The 24,445-nt window shown below is 40.1% G+C and overlaps 1 protein-coding gene across 1 annotated transcript in view; it reads right to left on the bottom strand.

Moving 5' to 3' along the window:
- jam3a (junctional adhesion molecule 3a) overlaps positions 1-11,244 on the bottom strand; it is a 12,497-nt gene extending 1,253 nt beyond the window's left edge. The window contains exons 1-5 of the mRNA XM_028573842.1: positions 11,077-11,244; positions 3,726-3,797; positions 3,529-3,642; positions 3,192-3,344; positions 1,276-1,478 (exon numbers count right to left, since the gene is read on the bottom strand). Coding sequence (XP_028429643.1) covers positions 1,276-1,478; positions 3,192-3,344; positions 3,529-3,642; positions 3,726-3,797; positions 11,077-11,140 — 606 coding nt within the window. The 5' untranslated portion in view covers positions 11,141-11,244. The remainder of the gene's footprint in view (positions 1-1,275; positions 1,479-3,191; positions 3,345-3,528; positions 3,643-3,725; positions 3,798-11,076) is intronic.
- Between the last annotated feature and the right edge of the window lie 13,201 nt (positions 11,245-24,445).

Below are 24,445 nucleotides of genomic sequence, written 5' to 3'. Positions count from 1 at the left end.
AATGCAACATCATCCCTCTTTCGTATGCCAGTTTTAGGTTAATCTTCCTCGCTGGCTATCTTTACACGCATAGATTAATCCTGCTATTAGTCATACGATGGTTATGGTTTTATTAAGATTAAGCTGTTCACATTTACATTACATAAGCTGTAATTGAGTATCATTGATGCTAAAGCAGCCTGGTCTCACAGAATTCCGTGAAATGATCACAAACTGTTAACAGCGCATTACGTGGTGGTGGCACGGAATGTGTGAAAATTCTGCGTGGCCACCACGGAAAGCAGTGCCAATGTAAAGTCAATGAGAAGATGACATAGCATTAGGAGCCGTGTTCATTTTCACGGAATTCTTTGAGATCAGGTTGTGCTAAAGAGTCCCATGCACAAACGGAACAGCCAACATTTGACTAAAGCAGTTTCTAATACAGGAATAAGTTGGTTTCTAATAATATATGGTAGTAATAGTAACTAGTGGTGGGTGGATCGACACAAATATCCATAATATCGATACCACCGTTGGTATTGATATGATCAATACCAGTGTAATGAGATTGATACTTTAGTTTTAGTTTCTCTCCAGTGTGCACCGCTGCGGTTCCATCAAAGAGACGACCTGGCTGTCTGTGTCTTGGTAAGAGCCGCGGCTTTTAAGTGCTGCTCCTGTCACAGCGCTGAGCAGGCACACTTTGCTCCTCCTCCCCCCTCTTGTGATTTGATGGTGTACCGTCACGTGACTCAGCGGCGCCAGGCAAACAATCAAGCAAGCAAGCAAGCAACCAGCCAGGCCCGGCAGAGGCCAGCAGCACACACACACAAGCAGGACAGAGACGGAGCGGAAGAATGGCAGAGAGGAAGAGGAGCGCTGTGTGGCTATATTTTCAGGCCAAAAATGAAACAACAACAAGCTGTATAATTTGTAAAAAGGCTGTAAGGTACAGTGTTAACACAACAAATTTATACAAGCATATGATAATTCTGTCCTGGGTTTTAACTTATTTATAATCCAAAGGAAAAATCACAAAACCACTTAAAGGTCATGAGAATTCATTCAGATTTAGCAGTTTGGTGATGCATACACCTTAATTATTAAAAAGTATCGGTATCTGCAATACTGGCCCTGTATTTACTTGGTATCGGATCAATACCAAATTTTGCAGTATCGCACACTACTAATAGTAACTATTGTTTTTGTTGTTGCCATGCTTTTAGTGAAAGTTTGTGCAGATGCTGAAATGTAAAATAAACAAGTACTAAATAGCTATCCCATCTTTCTTACCAGGCCTCCAGTGTCAGGGTTGATGATGTAGGAAGAGTTGGCGGACTTCGGGCTGTTTTTGGGCTCCTGAGGAAGCTCCTCGTTGTTGTGGTACCAGCGGTACTGAGAAGCAGGGAAGCCTTCGTTCTCCAGACATCGCAGCTCGGTTGATGTTCCAACGGTGACCGCATCTGGCACACGGCAGCGTGGTACAACAGGTTTCACTGCACACAGACACAGACACACATCAATCTACTGCAACTACCGCCTGTTCTTGTTATGATTGATTTTTTAAAAATTGATTTATTTGATTGATCACTTAATAATCATTACAGGTTAGCAGAACTTGATGTAATGACTGAGGGATGAGGAATAGCCTGACTTTTTTGGAAATACACGTATTTGTGTTTGCTTAGCTTTAGCAAAGCACTTTTCAAAACAAAGGGTGTCACAATAAAAGCATTAAACATCACACAAATGATAAAGCAACAAAATGGAATTTACAAAACAGAAAGAACCTTAATTAACAAAAAGGCAACATATGCATTAAAGAAACAAGGAAATATAAGTAGGTCTTGTGAAGTAAAAATTCTAATTGAATGATCTAATAGTGAGAGGTAAACTATTAAAACTTTTAGGAGCTATGGCAGCAAATACTCGGATTCCCTTCATGTTATGTAGAGCTCTGGGAAAATCCAATAGACACTGGTTAGCCGACTTTAAGTTACTGACTATGGACACAACAATACAGAAATACAATCAAGTTATACTCAGGACCTTCATCACGCAGAGTCTGATAAAGGGGGGGGGGGGGTTGAATTTAGTCTGGTCAACATCACAGTGACAACATGACTCGAGGAAGTCACTGCACCAGGCCCAGAAATATGGCCGATTTTTGACCCTTTTCATCTCAGTCCCCCTAAAATTATATTACTAAAAAAACTTAAACTTTTGTGCTTCAAGTTACAGTTTGCGAAGTTGTCTGTTAGTGACAATTACAGGTTCAAAGGGCTTGAAACAGGTTTGATATCCTGTGTTTGTCACCGATGCTATGCTCCTGTAACCCAGTCAAGGAAAGGGTTAACAGAAACGTAACTTTGGCCAATCGGAGGTGGTTGTGCCAGACTCCCACCTTTTGAGTCTCTATCTGATCTGTCAGAGGGAGAGCAGGAGTGCGGTTGTGAAGTTTAACGTTGGTAGTCCCCAGAGAAGAAGTTGGTCATTTCATGGCCCAGATTAGGATCCACATTGAAACTTAAGCAACTACAATTGATAATGTTAGAACTTTGTGTCAAATTGGTCATTATTACTGTGACTTATAAAGTGTCAGGTTTAGTTCCATGATAGTGTTAATAGTGTCAAAAAGACATTAGCTGATGTTATTGTTCAGTAGCTAACACTGGATTAACACTTTTGCAAGGCACTGTATCCGTGTCACATTCTCATTAGGGGCTGAGCCCCCCTAAAGGTCTGATCCTAGAATCGCCCCTGCCCAGAAATAGTCTGGCCCATAACTCCTTGTAAAATAGCAAATTTATGGCACGTATAAAACAAACAAAATATATAAGTTAATTAGTGAGCTTTACAGGTGCTGGTAGGCAGATGTTGCCGTTGGACAGAGTCAGGCTAGCTGTTATCACCTGCTTTCATCCTTTATGCTAAACTATGCTAATCCGCTGCTGGCTATAGCTTCAAATTGAAGCGACAGGAATAATGTTGGTGTTGATTTTGTTACTCTAAGTCTTGGCAAGAAAGCAAATAATCTGTCAAAGTATTTGTTTAATATAAATATACAATTAATTTATAATCCTTAATATAAAAACCGAATTGCACTATGATTTTCTCTTTATCTGTTAACCCAAAAGAATGTAAAATGTAGCTGTGCTATGAGTCTTCAATCATAGGCCAGTCACTGATGTGGTATGTGCTCACCGTACCTCTTACTGCGAGGCTAATAAGTATCTCATCAAAGTCCCTTTGATCGTCGATGGCGGCCACCTCGCAGCGGTACTCTGCCGTGTCGGCCCGAGTGGTGTTAAGGATCAGGATGTTGGCTGGCTCTCTGAGCTGAGCTCTCTGCTCCAGGTCCCCTTTTATGAGAGGTGGGGAAAAAAACACTTTACAATTGCTCATTCACATACTGGCACAGAAAAACAGAATTCAATGCCAAGTTCTTTCAAGGTACCATTCATTCAGCTAAGCTTTCAGTCCTGAGACATTACTTTGAAATGCTGCGGTCTGCGGGTTAATGGAGTTTTAAAAAAAACGGTTTACCTGCTATCCTGTTTTGAAAGTACACATAACTGGGGACACCGTTCTTAATCTTTTTCCACTCAATCCTCGGGTTGTTTGTTGAGATGGACTCTATTAAACAGGTCAGCTCGATGGCTGTGGGGGTGGAAACAGAGTGCATCATGAAAAGAAAAGCTACTTTAGCTAAATAGGGTTAGAGTGATTTTTCAGCAACTCACGCTCAAATTCATTTGCCCACACAACTTTGTCCGTGGTTCGGAGGATTACCCCAAGTGATGATGGGATGTGACCTGCGTGAGGAAAAAAAAAAGAAGGAAGACACTAAAAGCTGAGTAACCCTGATGGCACACAGAAGCATTTTCATTAGCAGACTTTATTAACTGGGCATGTTGCCTAACAAACAGTGGATTAGAGTGATAAATATAGAACCTCTCAGAGAGCCCTGGGATAAACATGTCTTATTAATCACTTCATATTTCTGTTTAAGAAGATTAATACCTGGGTCTAAAAATTCATTTCACATGCATTTTTAATGAGCACAGCATAGACCTTGGGCATAAACTGACTTGTGAGAATAAATATACTGACAGTAATTGATTTGGGTCCTTTATAGTGGTTAATTGGATAATCATTTGGCTGGTGATGAAACATCGAATGAGAGAGAGATGTTTTAAAAGCTAAATTGCTGGAAAAAAATAAATAAAAAAATGTTTTTATTGTTTGGGCTTTACTCCTGTGCCCTGCATTTGAAATGAAACCCCGACAGAAGTTAAAGCGCTGACTTCCAGCTTTTCGGCTTTTTGTTTGACACACCCTGGGGAGCAAGTGTGGGAAGACTTTTAAACAAAGTCCCACCAGTTTTAGGACAATGCAGCAGGACAAAAAAAATCATAAGCATACAGACAGCCAGTTTAACTGAGTATTGTTTCAATGACCAAAGACTAATAAGACCAAAGGCAAAAAAAGCTCCAGAAACGAGTCCCATCTCAAGATGATTAAACCAGGGATTTCCTAATTATCTAGAACAAATGTATGTGGGTTTATGTGGGTTTTTGTATTTTAGTTCAGCATAACTCGATAGGCTGCACGTACACAACACCACATACTCTTGTACTGACGACAAGTAGAAAGGAAAACAGCCAAAGAAAGTAAAAATAAATAATGCTTTTAGACACAGAGTGGATGGGCTTGTCTGATTTCCATCAAAAACAAATCTGACGTCAGAATATTAGCATCTGCACCGCTAGTTCACTAGATCTCACAAGTGTCTGGGTGACAATGTGCCTCTGAGGTATAGCTGGAATTGGACAGTGACATGTTGATCATTAGAGCAGAACATTGTAAAACATTAAAAGATTTTTTTTTTCAGGTTAAGTGAAAGAGCTTCTTCGCCAAATTGTGACACTAATTTACACTGAGGTTTCCATGATAAATAATTTATCCAAATCCCAAAACAAAACAAATCGGAAGCGCAAAAATAACTTGACAGTGGAAATGTGCTTAAATTGTAAGCATATTTAATCAACCGTATCTTGTTTCCCCCCGGCACAAACAACACATGATGAGATGTACTTATTTTAAGTTCACTGCATGAGTTCACTCCTTTGAGCAATCAGTGTTATTTTGTAAATGTCAGATTTTAATGGCAAGGGGCATACATCACAAGTGCCAGCAGAATGTCAATTTAAGCCGAGTAACAGAGTACAGAGCGAGGGGTGTGAACCAAAAAATTAAGAAAATTTGAATTACAATTTCAAATGTACACATAATTGTTCACGTGTCTGATTTAAAACGCTGAGGATAAATAAGCATGTTTCACCTTCCACTGGTACCCTACACTCAAACTACTGTGTCTGTGCCACTTCCAAATGCAATAATTGCTGGGTACCCATATGACTAACGGCACCCATGCTGAGTAATGAAGGCATTATCGGGGCCAAATGAAGGCTGAAATTAGATAACAATATAATTATCTGAGCAGGCCTTGAATACTGCAAGACATCCCCCCACCCCCCTTGTTTGCCCGAGGCACTGTGCACTCTGACTAACTATCTATTCATTTAAAGCAGCCTCGTTTCCACACAAGTGACCCTGAGATGTACGGTTAGCTATAGCTAGCATATAGCCGACGCTCAGCCTGAAAGTGATGAAAACGTGGGTCCTGCCAAAGCATCCGGTCATGTAAACACAGCTGCCGACTCTGATGAGATGTGACTCCCAGGTCTCATCTTGCGTCTAAGTTGCTGACTTTCCCACCCTGTACATCAACAAGCTATTTTTAGCCCAGCTGTGACTGGACATCCCGGGAGACACAAGGCGAGCTCGTCCAACAAACGCTCCCTCGGCATATAGTGAGACAGAGCGAGGAGTTGTGGGCTGAATCTACAACAGAGGCAGAAGCTTTTCCTCACGCTGCAAGTTTACATGAACAAAAAAACGAGGGATAAAACAAAAACTACAGCGCTTTCAAATACTAGACATTTGATAGAAGATGCTACGAGGGGTCCACACTGCACAAGTAATCACATTACAAAAAAAAATAAACATCATTTCATGGATTGCAACATAGACGCGTGTAATGTGTTATTCTAAGTTTACAGGAAATTCGTTAATAATTAAGTTTATCTAAAGTCCATTTGCTTTCATAAAGCTGTAACACTGATAAAAGCTCCTTGGGGGCGAACATTTTTGCATGTCACCCTCCCCCTTCTCTCTTTGGCCAGAAATGTCCCAAAAAAACAAACTAGAAAAATGTTCCATACGGTTTTCTGTCCTCATTAGTCACACTTAATCATAACTGATACTGAGAAGTCGGATGGTGCATGCAAACTAGAGTAACCCCAAAAAAATTGCAATTGCACAAAAAGGCACAGTGTTGACATATCTTTAAAAAAAAAAAAAAAAAAAAAAAAGTAGGCCGTGGGAAAGTATAACCAGAGTCAATTAACATGACAATATGTAGCTGATTACTAATACGAGTTTAGAATAAAAGCATTCAAACAACAATGGCCGGTCCCCTGGTGACACAATGTAGGCTGAAGAGAATGATTTTGAATTACAAAAATAATCTCTGCGCTTGCTGGAAAGCAAACACAGGCTCATTTTTAATCCCTGTGTATTTGTAATGCATAGACAGAGCAGGTCTATAGTCTGTTCTGAGAGAAATGTGTTCCTAAATGGCTGCATTCTGCAATCCTCTTATGCACTAAATATGAAAACAACTACCCATCCCCATTCCTGAAACAAAACAAAAAATAGCTCAACCAGTGCATCTATAAAAAGCCTTTTTCTCAGACATTCCAGTGCAGTCGCTGCAAATATGCTGAAGGCAGAGTTAGCTGCAAGCAACATGGAGAGGTGTATATGGACCAAGGACCACTGGGATTCACAGCATACTGGAGTGACATAACAACTAATCACTCCAGAAGATTATTCTAAGAGAGTCATGTTGTCATACGTACTTGAGGGAAATGTAAAAAAGGTACACAGGAATTGTGTTCTAAAGCCATTGGCGACACAAATGACACTGGTGAAGAACAAGTCCCTCCCAGAGTGAATTAACCATAGGAATTAACTTTGAGATATCTAGATTTTGTAAGATACCAAATATGTCTGACTTTCGGGGAAATGTGCCATACAGGACGTGGAGTCTAAATGGACTGTTCTTATATAGCGCTTTTCTAGTCTCGACGACTACTCAAAGCGCTTTAACATTGTACAGGAACCATTCACCATTCACACACATTCATACACTGTGGCCGAGGCTGCCGTACAAGGTGCCACCTGCTCATCAGATAATCAGTCACACACATTTACACTCCGATGCGCAGCATCGGGGGCAACTCGGGGTTCAGTGTCTTGCCCAAGGACACTTCGACAAACCACCAACCTTCCGATTGGCAGGCAACCGCTCTACCACTGAGCGACAGCCGCCCCCAGAGTCTAGGGTTTGATCCTTTCACTAAGGGCTCCTGCACACTGCCTGCGTGGCGTTAGCGTGTCAGCTGCGTGGCGTGTCCGTTTTTATTTCGGCTCCCATGTTAACAGGTTAGAGCTTGCACACTGCCTGCGTGACACGCACGTCTCACATGCACGCTAGAAATAGGACCAACGCCTATTTTTCACGCGACACGCAAGCGTGTTGGAAGTGTTTCCAGGCAAAATAGAATAGGAAAAGATGTTTATATGTCATTTAGACACAAATACATTTAATAAATGACATTTTGATGTTTGAAAGTCTCTAGGTTTTGACATAAACTGCCGACATTGTCTTTGCTGTAATCAAATCAGTATATATTTATGTTTAACATGGTATTTCATTTTATCAATGGGAAACATACATGTCTACAGACAAGGCTAGCAGCGTTTCTGGTGTGCAAAGACATAGAAAACACCCCGCAGCCGCCACGCAGCTGACACGCAACAGAAACGCCACGCTCACGCCACGCTCACGCCACGCTCACGCCACGCTCACGCCACGCTCACGCCACGCAGCCAGTGTGCAGGAGGTCTAAGTGTAAGCAAGAGCTGCAACAATTAGTCGACTCAGCTAGGATTTTGATAACCGATTAATTATTTCAGTCATTTTAAAATCAAAAATAACAACAATTCTCTGATTCTAGCTTCTCAAATTTAAGATTTTTTTTTCTGTTTTTCTCATATGATTGTAACTGAATATTATTGGATTTGGACTGTTGCTCTGTGGGGAATTGTAATGTTTGTTTGTTTTTTCTCCCTATTTTCTGACATTTTATAGAAGGGACGATTCATCTATCAATTAAAAAAAAAAGTTAGTTGCAGCGTAATGTAAACATTATATATAACTTAAATTAGAAGCAGGAACAAGCTAATGAAGTATACTGTCAGTGTGGAATAACATGCTTTATTCAACCTTAAACGTACAATATGTAACTTTCTGCCGCTAGGGGTCTCTCAACCAAAACAATGGACGGTAAAACTGGACTTTTGATGACGTTGGGAAGTTGCGTGGAATTATGGGAGTTTTTAGTGTTAAACACCTTCGCTGCCGGTTAGAATCGTTAGAATGCTTCAGTTCACGGACGAGTTTACACGTTCAAGTTTATTCACGTTACGTTTAGTAACGTTTATTCATGTTATTGTAATAAAATAGCTGCAGTTTCCCCAACATAATTACGTTTTTCTTGATTAGATTTTTATTTGTAGCTGACCAGTTAGCTAGTGAGCCAGCAAGCTAACAGTAGCCAGCAGCTAAAACACAAAATATTTCACATATCAATGTCACCTTTTGGATGGTTTCAACACCGGGGCGGACGGTTTGTTGTAACGCTAGCTAGCTACTAAACGAGGCTGAGAGACTGGTGTGGGTGGGGATTCTCGGGGAAATCTCCGCTATAGCGAGCCAGGACGTTCGATGCCTGTTGTGCAGCAGCAGAACATCTCCCGGAATTATCTCCCCTTCACTTTTCAGTAATCTTAACTTTTCGTTCTGGTGCTTAACCCACCTTTTGTCGGGTTAATTTAGCTAACCGTAAAGACAGCTAAACACGAAGGGGGGCGAAATTCGGCAGGGAGGAGATTTTCGGCATATACACCGGTAGCGCCACGGAGATGTAGCTACCGCTATGGATGTTGCCGCTGTTGTGACTCGGTGCTGGGTCTGATATAGTCTGTTTCCCGACGTTTAATTAAACTGCCGTTAGCGTCGTAAGCGCCAGGCACTGGAGATAAGTTCTGGCCGGGGGGTTGCTGTAATGAAAGTAGCTGGCTGATAGCTGATTGGGGGCTAACGGTAACTAGCTAGCTATATGTCCCGGGGCTGTTGTCAGCTGTCATCCCGAATGAGTCTCTGCGCCGGGGGAGTGAGGCAGACAGACCGAGGTGTGCTACTTTGGCTAAATTAGCATTAGATTAATCGTCTATCTACAGCTAACGTTAACATTACTAGAAAAGTATCACAAAATGATGCTGAATGGCAAAAAAAGCAGTATTACGGTTACAAGCATTTTTTTTCTGCGACATTGTATGATTTATAATTACTCCTGAACGTATCATCTTGGTGCCAGTGTTCTGACGGAAGTTAGAGCAACTAGAGGGTATATGACGCCACTGACGGGCGACTAAAGGAAATGTGCCGTGTCTGAAAATAAAATAACCGATTTCTCTGGGTTTTGACATTTGGTGGAAACATTTGGGATCGTGTAAGAACACAACTCATAAAAATATATAACATAGGTATGGTCATTTTTAGACATTTTAAAGCAGAAATGTTACATATTGTACCTTTAAACCTACCTACAGTAAAGGGACAGTCTGAGGAACTGCGTGTTAAGGGATTAAGATCCTATTCAGACAAAAACATTCATTTTGTCTTACTTTAAAGTTGTATAATGCATGCATTAAACAGCATTACAACTGAATAATATGCATAATTTAAACCTAAAGGCAGTCTAAAACATCAGGGCAGAATTCCAGACTTTTAACATGGATCTAAAAACTCAAATCATTTCTGCTTCTCAAGCTTTGCGTTGTCAGTCGCTTAGTCATTTGATTCACACTTGCAGAGGAGCTGGGTCAAAAGTTCAACACTTAGGCTACTAATGCAATCTGCCATTTTGGTAATCACCCACTCCGCTGCCACTGTCAATTGTCACCCAGCAGCAGGATGACCTCACACCAAGTGCACACACCAGGGGTGGATGGATACAACATATATCACCCAGCATCAGATACATACATTGATCAGCTCCAACGCTCCAGCTGTTGTTGTTGTTGGGCAGGGATGATGATGAGGCACATCATCTCCAACACCCCCATGTCTGACTCTTTTCATTTTCAGCACACTAATAACACCACACTCATCCATCATCAATCAGCAGCACATGATCACTAAAGGTCGATACACACACCATTGGATGGGATTCAAGCTGATTCACACTGGATTTAGCTACGGCAACTAGTATGAACTCACATAGCTAAATGTACGCGTCTGTTGATATGCTGCATGCACAATAAACACAGGACAATAGAATAGATGCATTTTATGCATGAAATACTCTTTCTTGCGGGCCCTTTAATTCCGGGTAATTTTACCCTTTAATATCACAGGACTGACACCTTATGGTATGTGGTTGCCTTTTTCTTCTACCCAAAGTAACGTTTAGCGTTTTTTTTGTTTGTTTTTTATTCTGGAAATTTCCTTAAGAATAAACACACGAACTAGCTAATTTCGAGGCTTGGTTAGGTGTTTCTACAATAAAAACAACACTATGCTTGTTGTTGTGAACGGCTCTGGTTAAGCAAACGGTAACATTAACATAAACGTAAAGGTTGCTACGTCTTTTTTTTCCAGGTTTGACTCAACAGCAACGTAACGGGAAAATATCTCAACGAAAAATAAAACCGTAAAAAAAAAATACGATAATGCTTCCTCGACAATACACAACCTGTTTATGTCAAGCTAACGTATGTGTTCTAACGTTAGCATTGACAGCTCCGTTGTAGCTGTGATTTAACGGTAATGTTAGCAGCACCTCGTTAAGCGCAGCGACGTTTTTCTAATAGCGTTGTGGGGAAGGAAGAATAACTTACCTAAGCTGGTGTACAGAACAAAACAAACGATGAGTTGTGGAATCGCCATCTTGCAGCGTCTCATATATCGGTTACAGGAGCACACGCACTCAGCACCTCTGAGAGGTTAGGTATGAGGATGGAGCAGGACAGACTGGTGGATGTTGCCAGCGACGAGTTTCCATAGCTACAAGCTCTATGGGGGGATGGAACCCTAAACGCTGTCTGACAGGCGACAGGCGGCGCCAGATATGTTACTCCTCCTCCAAAACCAGTGGTGGAGGAAGTATTCAGATCGTACTGACCATAGACATAATGGTACTGACACCCTGTGGTGGCGAGTAGTAGGGGATAGTGAGAAATGCTGTCACAGTTACCAAATCCTGAAGAGACATCTTCTCAATGCCTTGTTTTGTCAAACCAGCCGTTCAGACCTCAAAAGCATTGAACATAAAATGATTATCAAAATAGTTGCCAATTAACGTCCTGTCAGTCAATTAATTGACTTGTAATTTTATATCAGTTTTGTGTGCAAAAAGGTAAACTAACTAGTAGCCTAACTAAAACTGACAAATAAATCTAGTGCAATAAAAAGTACAATATGATATCTCTGAAATGTGGTGAGTAGTTCATGAAGTGGCATGAGTGTTATAGCCTATTGTCTATGGTTATAGCCTACTATATCAGTAGCAAAATGCTGCCTATAAGACAATATTGAGGGCTTAATCAGCATTTGGAATCACTACAAGGGCATCAGGGCAGATGATGGACGGTTCACAGACAGGAAATGCCTGGACATCACAGAGCCAGCGGGCATTGCTCTCTAAACACCAGTTTATCCTTTCGGACATTATTCCTAGAATACATTCACTGAAACAAATATTAGCAAAAACACTGATTAAATGAAATGAAAAGATAAGCAGAATATTTCACAGCACCTGAAATTTGCATTACAATAGCAGAATCCTCTGTTAGTACTGTATGGCTATACTACTGACCCTTCTTAGATTTAACGAATTTATTTTATCCTCAAGTTGTATCTATTTTTATTATTAGATATAGCAATTGCTTGGAGTCTTGCAAATAAACAGCAGGTGGCAGTGTAAAACCAGACATTAATGCAACTGTCTATACTGTACAGCAGACACATCCGAATAACTGCACCATCTTATTTTAATGTTTAGGCAATAATAATAATAATATATGTAGTTGATGTTGTGATTCTTCAGATAACCTTTTATGGTATGAGGATAGTTTATGTGCAAGTTCTATTCTTAGTCACATAAACCACATGCTGAATTTAAAACCTGTCTTGCAGTAAACTAAAGTGTGTGCCCTTTAAATACAACCCTGATCCACCCACTAAAAAAGACAAAGAGGGCAAAATAAAATAAATGAATTTACTGCCTTATTTAAATCCTCCTGTACCACCAAACCATCCTGCTCTTCCCCCACTGTTGCAGTGTTGGTAAGATATGTTGCTAAGCAATTATTCCTCCGTTGCAAGGCCCCATCTGGCTGCTCTTTGTTGCATCTTATAGAAAACTGTACATTTTCCATGATGCAGCAACACAAGTAATAATCTGGTGTTTTTTTTCCCCCCTCTGAGAAAAAGATTCAAGGGCCTTGTTTTTACTGTAATTTGAATGTAAGGGCATTTACATCACACCTGGGGAAAATCTGTAGATGAAATAATGATGCTCAACTCGTTTTGTACTTCAGTCAATTGAGGTGAATCCAACTCTGAGCCAAAGAAATGACACCATCACTGTAACACAGCAAGTCATATTACAGGTGTTGCTCATAGACGCCTTCATTTCCTGCTGTGTGTTGTTGCTTGTGCACTGTGAATGTATATCTTTCACAATATAAAGAATGCAGCAATGTTGGTTTTCGGATTTAATTTCCACTCGTCTATCCGGTCTCCAACCCATGAGCCCTGTTCCTGTAAGCTTGACAGACAGGCCTGACACCAGTCATGCTATTTAAATGTGCACTGTGTTGAAATAAGCACAGGATATGAAAGCGTATCAGCCTGCATTATTATGCTAAATCTGCAGCGAAATGAAACAGCACATTTTCTTTTAGGCCCACATAAAAGAAGATTATAACACTGCAGGTGCTGCAGTGTTATAATAAATGAAAGAAGTTTGTGTTCCATATTCTTTCCAATGAGCGGTGTTGACATGTACAGTATATTAAACATAATACAGAGATTGCCACTGTGTTACAGTAACAGTAAAACAACTGTTGTTGGAGTTTTCTTTGAGTGCAGAATGTGGACAAAGGCTTTGTTATTTTTGTATAAAATTTGATATTCAGCATTTTAATTTTCATGTATATACATCTGCATGCAGTTCAGTTTTACATACCAATGCATTGTCACTCAATTCTATTTTCGTTAAAGACTTTTATGTAAATGTCATGACGGCTCCCTCAGCTGTGTTTATTTTTGCCTGTTCTGCCTCTGTGTCCCTCTTTCCATGCATCTCGATAAAGCTTTATTGCCATTCTCCGTGGAGCCGTCCGCCAGATGCTGTCTGACTTTCCTCATTCTGGTCACCTGACTCCCACATCCTTCTGCTCACCTGTGTCTCATTTCCCAAATCACCCCGCAGTACATACACCAGCCCCTTTTCCCCAGACAACTGCCAAATTGTCATTATTGCTTTGTGCCTTTGCTTTCCAGCCTCTGATACCTGGAACTGGAACCTGTCTAGTCTGCACCTGCCTGCAGGTTTCCCTGACTAATTCCTGCTATCCTCTGGACTCTACAACCTCTGTTTGGACTTGCCAGTAAGCTTATCTATGTTGACCTTTACTATAAATCCCTGAACTGTTCCTGACTGCCTGATTGTCTGCATTTGGGTCTTGTATTCCTTGCTGCCTCGCACCCACCCGCCTGGCAGTAAAAGCTTCCATATCTATGTCCTTCAAATTTTGTTAAAGTTCAAAGTTCAAATGGCAGGCCTCTCACGCTTTAGTCCACACTTCAGTTGTATTTTCCATCTGCAGCGTCTTACGCTATAGCAGAATACAGAGCAAGCGGTCTACTGTAGATAACTTTGGTAAATTAGTTTTTATTATTGGGAAGTTCTGCAATGCACCCACAATAACTAGTTGTTGTTTATCTCAATTCAAACATTAGGGGAGATGGTAAAGAACATGCAGGGTAAACTGGCATTGCAGATTTAGCCTATAATGATACAGTGGCACACTGAACTCAGCTGCATCATCATAAACCAATTCAGGCACCAAACATACAGCCAAATGCTAACTCTTATTGATTTTCTTTCAGATATTTTGATTGATAATATGTGATCCAGGGCAAAACAATAAATTTGGCTCATATTGGTGCATTAAGATAAATGATACATGGGTGGCATTGATAGTGGCTCTCCAGGTCTGAAGTGATTCAAAGAAATGCTAACGTGTTCTATATATGGCTGTATATTGGTCATAACTGTCACACTTTTCTTGATGGATATTCTTTTCTCTAAGTAACCTTCTGTGAGTGTCAGAAACCTGCTCTTTGAAGGTTCCCACATAGCTCCCAACCCCCTTCCTGCAGCTATTATTACTGTGCATGTAAAGCGAGACATTTCCTGTCCTGCCAATATTTCTGCTACTTATTGTTCTTTTCCTCACTAATTCTGTAATGCAATTCACTTTTTAAGCTGGACTCTGCATTTCAACCTAAAACTGTGGAGATTCCTCGGGATGTGTGCATGCTATTTTTGGTCTCTGCCCTTTTAGAGTTTTATTTTACATATTAAGGGTTGCAGCTCACACACATTCGGCTATAGCTCGCATGAAAAATCTGCAGCCACAAAGTGTCTCCTCAGAGCAAGAGTGGGAGGCAGCTTGAGGTTCAGGTAGGGAGGCGGCTCAAATTTTCAGATGGGAAAGGCTAACGAACAAAGCAGGAGAGGACAAAATTTCACCTCATGCAGGCTGAGTGAGGGAGGAAAGACTAACTTATAAAAGTTTTTCAGCAGGGCTCACAACGTCTTTTGAATTTACAGCACGACTCATTTTGCTTTGACAATTATCACAGAGAGAGAGGTATTCCGCCAAAAGAAATTAAATATGGTTCATAGTATTCCATGTAACTTGAATTTTACCTTTTGTCTAAGGTACAGTTTGCAAATACATCACGTTTGTCATCTTATTAGGTCAGAAGTCATCAAACATATAAACCTAATGAGATTTTACTCGCCTAATGTAGTTTATAATACATACATACTGACATTTATTTCTGCCTGTCATCATTTTCCAAAGCTTGCGTATTTGATATTTTCATAAATTTATACCAAAGTATGTACAAATATATTGTAACAGGGCTAATAACTATTAACCGTATTTATTAAACACTAATCTTTGACATTTTGAAACAACTTTTCACTCCACTACATTTATTTCACAGCTATAGTTACTTTGCAGGGTTATATTCTACATAAAGAAAACCTATTATCACTTTATGAAATATGATTGATTAGTACAGGTTAAACTGCCCAACAGTGTATATTATCTAAAACAAAGACTACCTAGACCAACATAAAAAATGCTTCTTACAGGTTTATCCATGACCGGGGCGGCTTTGCACCATAATAAATATTTTTACTTAAGTGCATTTTGCTGATAATACTTTTGCATTTTTATTATTGGAATGCAGGACTTTTAATTTCAGCTGAGTATTTTTACATTATGGTATTGTTAATTTAAGTATAGGACCATATATACTTCTTCCACCACTTTTAAATGAATTATTCTACAGAGATTATTGCCTTTTGGTTGGCACATTCCTTGCAGGGGTTTCAAAGAAAAAACAGATCCTGCAGTAACCTCCATTTTAAATGCTGTTATATCCCTTTTTAAATGAATAGATCGAGCTTTAGCAAGAGCCAAGCTCTCAGACTCTTATGCCTGATAATTATTTGCTGAAACGGTTTCTTCCACTCTTTATTTACTTGTAATTGGCCGTCAGTATGCAACTTTACTCTGTTTTGCTTCATGCTCAGTATGAAGCAGTGCTGGTGTCAATATCTCAGAACACAAGAGCTAAATTATGTAACATGTCGTGACCAGCACTCAGTGGTGGAAGAAGTATTCCAATTACTTCCCAGATAGCAGGGGAACATTGATTCAGTGTTGGTCTGCTATCTAGGTTTCTAATACCACAGTATAAAAATACTCCATTACAAGTACGCCTACAAGTCCTGCATTCAAAATGTCACTTCAGTAAAAGAAGAGAAGTATTAGCAACAGCATGACGCTACTGCAAGGATCAAAACAAAATAACTCCTGTCACTGTTATATTACTGGATCATAAGCAGTGCTCTAATGTTGTAACCTAATTTATTCTAAAACGTACTATAGCTGTAAAAGAAATGTAGTGGAGCAGAAGTAAAGTAGCGTAAACTGAAAACAGCCTACTCGAGAGAAGTACCTCTTAAGTACAGTACTTAAGTAAATAACTCTATGTCTGCCTTCCAAAGTAATCCTGATGAATACAAAAGTTTGAAAACTTTAGCATTTTGAGCTGCTGTGTCTGTTTTCAGCTCATGTACTGTAGATGGACCTGACAGCGATCAATCAATCACGTGGGGTTATATGAACTTAATAGACTCCAAGGGCGTAACTTTGGGTCCAACATTGGGGGGGTTGAGATCTCCACCTTTGAGCAAAATTGAAATATTGAGCATATCTAACACTTCTACACAATTTCCTGCAATCTGGGGAATTTTTCTGCATCAATTTATAGTGCAAATGTCTTTATTTATGTAATGGAAATTATAATAGGTTTCTAAGGGAGGGGGGCGGGGGGAGGGGGTAAATTACACATATGATAGACTCACCCTGAAATCCACCAAAGAGTGACCAATCGCATGTGGTAGAGCCATCACATTTGCCCACTACCCCGCGTGTTCTCCATGTACGCTGTACCTTGATTGAATTATGAGTGAGCTGTTGCCTTCCCTTTGGTAAGATAGGGACAGATATTAAGCGTAAGCATACTGTAGGTATGATAATGTGCAGTGAATCTGTATTGTCATATGTTTGTGGATTCGGTAAGGACGCTAATACAGCTCCTCACCTTTTCTCTTCATCAATGTAATCACTGAGTACAAAGGAGAAGCAGTCTAACCGCCATAACTACAGTAATATGAATCATTTGGGAAGAGAACGTACTGATCAGCTGGCTGGCAGGCTAAATCAGTTTGTGTTGCCAAGCACTGCAGAAAGTTTCTCTATTGGTTGTAATGGGGTTAACTCTGAAAGTTTTCACAAGTCGAAAAACAATAACTGACTATATATATATATATGCCCTCTCTGTCTTTCTTTCACTCACACACTCACACACTCACACACACACACACACACACACACACACACACACACACACACACACACACACACAGATTCTCCCCTTGGCCACAGTAATTGAACTTTTGTTCTTGCTAAAGAGATGCTGCGAACAGAGTTTCACCCACAGTGAATTTCATTACATTCAGAGAGGCTAAATGGAGCTGTGATGCTATACAGCACATATCAAGAGTCAGAAAGTAGCATGCACTGCATCTACAGCTCAATTAGCACTGTGGTATTAATAGCGTTCACAAGTGAGCTGAAAGACGGCATGATGCACAGGAGAGAACAATGTTTAGAGACTTGATGATTTCAGTGTGAGTTTAAGGGTGAGCAGGCGGCTTTAAATTAAGATTTTTTGCTTCGTTTTAACACTGTAACTGCAATACTGCTTGGAATATCAAATATCTTGGTGTGTTATAATTAGAATAACCAATAAGGAGCTCTTTTGTAAGTAATGTACACCTGTGGAGAGTGATGTAAAACCATGGCAACCATACATGTAACCTCTTGCTAAATTGGGTTCAACAACATGATTTAATGTGTTGTACGGGGACACTTAAAGCTAAGTGTCGTGGCACAGACATTAAATAACTTAACATTTAATTATTTCACTTTCTGAGGTGAAACGGCGTCCAGATTTTGCTGCAGTTCAGTACACTAAAGAAGACAAAGGGTGGCGCTTCACGATTCCCATATTTTCCCCACAGTTCCACCATTTAGGTGGGCTGTTCACAGACTCCGCTGATGACCACTGAACATGACAAGTGATTCTCATTGGAGGGTCAGGGCAGAGAATGAAAGTGACTTTGAGGCCCCGAGTGCTCTTGCCAACGCAACATATGTGTCATTCAAATCTGCTGCTTCATAGACTAATAGAGCTAAAAAGAAACAGTGAAAGCAGCAAAGTTGACGCGTTTTAGTCCTGGTATTTGAATTCAAATCATCACCATTTTCATAATAACATGACACTGTCTCTATCAGCAAATTCACAAATACAATATGCTGCCAAAATGTGACTAAAACAGTAAATTAGGTTTAACAAAAAATAGTAATTCACTGCAGAACTTTATCTTGAATCTGTGTAAAGTGTAATACTGTAATTCTAATAAAAGATTAATTAAATGAAACTTGATTATGCATTAGATATTGCATATACTTACTATCTACATCATCTTGCTTGGATCAAGTTAGGCCGTCGATTGCTTTGTAAATGTGATGTGTCAGAGCTGGTTAACGTCAGTGCCAACAAGATAGGGGGGGGGGGAATAAATCAACATTTGTTTTTGTTATCAGAGGCACCCATATACAGTATAAGAACAGTGGACCAGTGTGACAACAGGGCAGCATGGTGGCCCAATGGTTAGCACTATGGCCTCACAGCAAGAAGGTTCTGGGTTTGAATCCAGGTCGTTCTGGGCCTTTCTGTGTGGTTCAGTGGAGTTTGCGTGTTCTCCCCATGTTTGCGTGGGTTTCCTCTAGGTGCTCCGGTTTCCCCCACCATCAAAAACATGTACTAGGTTCTCCAGTCAGTGCCCATGATCAAGGCTCAGATCTGGAGTTGGTCCCTGGGTACTGCTCCCTTGAGGGATGGGTTAAATGCAGAGAATGAATGTGACAATAAAGTACCTTTAATATATGGGTGGATATCAGAGTTCAAGGATTCTTAAAACATTTAATGATTACGAAGAAACAGAACCACAAACCCACTTGTTGTTGCCGTCCTAAACTACAGTATAACATGAGGGTTTGTGGTTCAGCAGGACACCAGGGAAACCTCTCAAGGTCTGCTGAATCTCTGCACTCCACTTCAAAAGCAGCTGATATCATGAGACTGTGGTTACATTATTACAAAACGCTACAAGAGATTAAGCTACTTCCAAAATTAGTCTTTTAGCCTTAGTCCTTCCTCAAAGCCGAGAGATTGTAATCAGCCAAATTTAGATACTGATATATCTATAATTATTGTCCATTTTTATTATGTACTATAGACCTTCCATTTGTGTCCTGAATAAAGTCGTCATTATTATTATCAATTTCTGCTGACAGCAGAGCCTCACACATAATGTATTTTCAACTGTATCAAAAACCTCCAGATATTTACTATCAAACTGGGATTTTAGCTTACGTAATGAGGGCTACAATTAACCATAAGATTTATTATCATTGACTTATTTTCTTTAATCATTGTTTTGTCTATAAAATGTCAGAAAACCATGAAAAATGTCCTTACTGCATCTTACAAATTCAGTCCAAAACTTCAAGATATTCAGTGTACTATTAAATATGATAAAGACAAGCAGCAAATCTTTTCATCTGAGATGCTGAGACCAGCAAATGTTTGTCATTTTTGCTTGAAAAATTACTGAAACTGTTTCTTGATTATCAAAAAAAGTTGCCAATTGACTTCCTGTCAAATGAAAATGAAATCAATGCATCATTACAGCTCTAACAATGACTAAAAAATAAATATATCCAAAACTACAGCAGCGTATCTGCAAATATAATAAAAGTATTTCCAGTTGATTACAATTAAAGACTCATTTGATTCATTATACTTTATTGCTGAAATGTTTATGTGCACACTGAAGGTGATTGTTCTAATATTGATTTTTGACATTATTTTACATACATAAAAAAGAAAATCTTTTTATCATAATTAATAGACTAGACTAGAGTTTTTTTTAAGGTGAAAAAGAATGTTCTTACATTACTCTTAAACACAAATAAATTAAACAAATGAAAAGTGAGGCTGGTCTTTTGTGCTGCTGACCACTACTGGACAAAAGCATGAATAATACTTGGAGAGTGAGAGTGAGAGTTTATAAAACCCCATAAACAGACATGCAGCAGAACATCTGTTCTGGTTAGTCAGCTGCAGGCTGACTGACTGCTGCTGCATGGGGCCCTCAATGTACACATCCATATATCTCTGTCACTAAAGCATCTGTGGAAGCTTTTGGGTCTATGCTTAGTCACACCACCAGTGTACAGGTTTACAGAACATGGCAATAAAGTTTTTGGTTAAACATTATGGATTGTGAATGCCATAATAATTGTATAATTGTAAAATATTTTCTTCTTCTTCTTCTTTAGTGGATGTAAAGTAAGGCCTTCACCAATGTGGACACGAAAAGGTTGCCTGCTCGCAGTAGTGACAGACTGAGAAGATCCCACCGATAGTGGAGATAGTGAGAGGGTAGGAACGCCAGATGTCAGGCAAATTCCACTGAGCCTGACTAATCAAAGGTAAGCCAATAAAGTGAATCTCTTATTTCTTCAGTTTCAGATCCATGGAGATTCTTACAGCGCATCCCTGTAGTAAATACCCCTTTTCTGATCATTGAAAGGATGCAATCATGCACAAACATCACCATGAAACCCATTAAAAGAGGAATCCGATGACTCAAGCATGTAACAAGGGTTATGACAATGAAAATAATCCTGAAGTTGTTTTTCTGGGCAGTGCCACTGGTCCCTAAAGCATTCAAAATTTAAAAAACATTCATGTTCCCCTGCTGCCCTTTGGTAACACAAGTCTCACTTAACAGAGCTGAAAAAACAATAGTTGCGTAAGAGATTATCTTAACTGCTCTTATCTTTTCTCTGCTCTGGCTCGTAGGAAATCAAATTCTATCGTGGAGAAAATGAAGAAAAACAATCTCTCCTCCGGCTTTATGAAGCAAATGCCATTATGTCATGTGTGTTGTGTCACTGTGGAAAGTTTAATACTTATCAAGGCTCATGCTGAAGAAGGTATAGGCCAGGGGTCAGTACCTTCACTATCAAAAGAGCCATTTTTGGGCAAAAAAATATATAAAATATGTCTGGAGCCACAAAACATATTTGAGCCTTTTTATTGAAGGTAAAACAGCCTATAAAGTCTTAATTAGCCTATTAACAATACTATTAGGTGTAAATGAGCATTCATTAAAATGTTTTTTTGTCAGAATGTAGTGAGGACCCAAGTGCAAATGAGAGGCAGGACACTAAAAAAAAAAAACATCTCAGGAGATTTGGCTGGAACAATTATTTTATGTATTCACTATTCACTCTCCATAAAGGGTTTTCCACGCCTTACTATGTTCTGAGCTGCCACAAAACTAGCACTGGAGTTTGGAGATTTGATCCAATTCTTAAAAGTACATTTGTACACTCTGTTTTTCGCAGACGTTCCGAAATTGCTCTCTTTCTATCATCCCAGCCGTATACTTTTCAGCAAATGCAGTGTGCTTGTTTTGAAAATGTCTTTTTAATAGGCTATTACTTATTTTTTTCTGTGCTAATTTCTAGCCGCAGATCAAGCATACCTGTAAGCCAGCAGCGTTGGCGGTGAAACAACCAAATCTGCCCACGCACTATTTAATTTTCTTTTTTACTTTTAGACTAAGAATTCCTAGCTAGCCTAGCTAGGAAAACTCAAGACTAGCCACCGCTATTAAGGTTCAGCAAAATTGAGAGGATAAGGCCATACGTTGGCTATGACGCAGATTTTGGTAGATTGAAATGTTAACATTTTATTCAGTGAAGACTACACATTTTTACATAGGGAGAGAATGTATGAACCACTTAAGGCCTACAACAATGATTATTCATTTCCATATACATGTACGTTTTTGTCAATGCCACAGGGATCCACTGGAGAGCCGCAGGTCGCAGACCCCTGGTGTAGGCCTAGTATGTTCTGGTGTTGTGTCAGCACTTCTGTAACTTTAGGTGAGGGTTGGAGGGGGCTGTATAATGTGACCTTGTTTTGCCATGCAGGAGTCACAGCACACTCTTGCACACCTCTCCTGACAGTAATTGTGAGAATCAGACGGATGCTCCACCTTTAAATCCTCTCTGTGGAGTTTTAAATGCGAAACCCTCCATTTCTCCTGATTAGTCACACAGCTGTATGAATAAACAAGGACCGCCCTACCACACAGCTATTTAGGATCCATAACTTATGACTTATAGCTTCAGTTGAAGATGCCATTGAGTAAAGTTTCCCCTCCAGCAGTAGTCAAGCTGGTTTCTGGTGTTAGAGGAGGTTATTTCTCTTCAACTTCCAACATTGGATCTTCCACCTAAACCTGCTTTCAGTGAAACATGTGCAGTACTGTGTCTGTGGCATGGTGTGCCCCCCAGCTGTGAGGGAGGAGCTCAGAGAGCATCACTCAGACGCTACCTCATCCAAATCTGATCATTACTCCATTCTGTATAAAGCTGGTGTTGTTTTGTCCTTCCAAACCTTTATGGCATGGAACCCTATATAGAGAAGCAATGTTTACATGCGACCCCTTTTCACAGGTTCAATACAACTATAAGTTGCGAAAGACAAATGTTCCCTTCTCAGACTCATTCATTTGAACAGAAACTATCCAGAATTTCACAATAAAAGCCAGAAAGAAACATATACTGTATGCGTAACAGAAATATTTTTATTTTGTTGTTGCTTTTCTTATTTCCTAGCTTGGTAATCATCTGGCAACCCCTCAGGTTGATCCTGACGTCTCCTCTGGGGATTCTGACCTGGTTAGGAACCACAGAAATAGTAACACAAAATAATGTGAAAATCTGAATAAATACGTAAAGAAAAATAACAAATGCTTTCATGCAGCGCACAAGAGAGTAGTCTGATGACTAAGAAAATGATGTGACTCACATGATACAGCTTTCACAGCCACCAGATCACAACCCAACACCTTAGAGAGCAACAAAAACCAATGAGCGAATATCTTTTGGAAGACTAGCGTTACCCCCGTTAGAGTTTTAGAGACTTAGGGAGGACACTGTTCTGGCAGCTCCAACACCTTACTAAGACAACTAATGATGTTTATTTATTTCATATGTCACTGTATTTAACATGCCTATGCCTGATGGGATGCTTTCATATGAGAACACAAGTTTCAATTTAAGGTCTTACTACATATTGTAGTGTAAGACTAAAGGCATTAAGATCAGAGTCAAAACGGGTTATAAAATAGTGATAAAAATGTTCCAATGTGTTGTGAAAATATTACTCGGCAGGATTTTACTGCAGGACCAAAGAGGTCTGCAGACAAAATGGAGAATGTCTTTTTAGTCACCTTTTTTTTTTTTTTTTTTTGGATTTTCTTTCATTTCAGACAGGAATATGACAGTCTCACAAAAAGGGAGGGGGGGAGAGACAGACAGAGATGCAGAGACAAAACTGTGACAAATTCTGCTGAAAGACCACGATTTGCATGACTAGTCTTCACCGAATTCTTCTCAAACGACAGATCACATATCTTCCAGTAACACACAGCAGCCGGTGTCAGTGTTATTTAGGTGAGATCAGAGCGGATGTCGGGCAGCCAGATGCGCACAGGCGTTATGATCCCTCTAGTGCTCATGCATGTAGAAAACAGAGGGAGTGAAAAGGAGGCAGCCTTATCAGTGGTAACCATGTGTGCGCAGTGGGCAGCGTGGTGGAGCTGCATCCTCGCGCTCGCGGCCATCGAGGAAAAACCAGGCGAACGGTAATCTGTCGCCACACCCATCACATAAAGCCAGACACGGCGCGGTAGCTGGAAAAAAAAAAAAAAAAAGAGAGCGTTTTAATATCGTTGACAGGGACATGACAACAGCCGAGGGCTATGGGTGAGCGACAGATGAGTCACACACCTCCACTAGCTTCCCCTCCGTTTCATTGCACATACAGTGAACCCGCACCATAAATAGCGGGAGGGTGCCATTATTGATGTGGCAAATAAAAAATAAATTAAAAAAAAAAGAAGGAAAATGCTGCTCGGGTAAATGGATGATGGGCAGTGATGGTGCACGTGGGGCCAGTTTAGGAGAGGTATTTAAAGATGTGGACGCGTCTCTCTGTCAATGCGCATGATACTGCGGTTCCACTACTATGGCACGCTCCAACTCACCTTGAATCGGCGCACGGCCGCTCTCCTGTCATTCGGGTGCGGGGCGTACGGAGAACCAATACACGCCCCAAAGCCTCAATCAGCAGCCAATCCAATGACAGAAGAGGCGGACCTGTGGCTGCGTTCTCACACTT

Source organism: Perca flavescens, chromosome 3, assembly GCF_004354835.1.
Source record: "Perca flavescens isolate YP-PL-M2 chromosome 3, PFLA_1.0, whole genome shotgun sequence".
In the NCBI taxonomy this organism is placed as follows: domain Eukaryota; kingdom Metazoa; phylum Chordata; class Actinopteri; order Perciformes; family Percidae; genus Perca; species Perca flavescens.
This window is presented reverse-complemented; position numbering and strand designations above follow the sequence as displayed.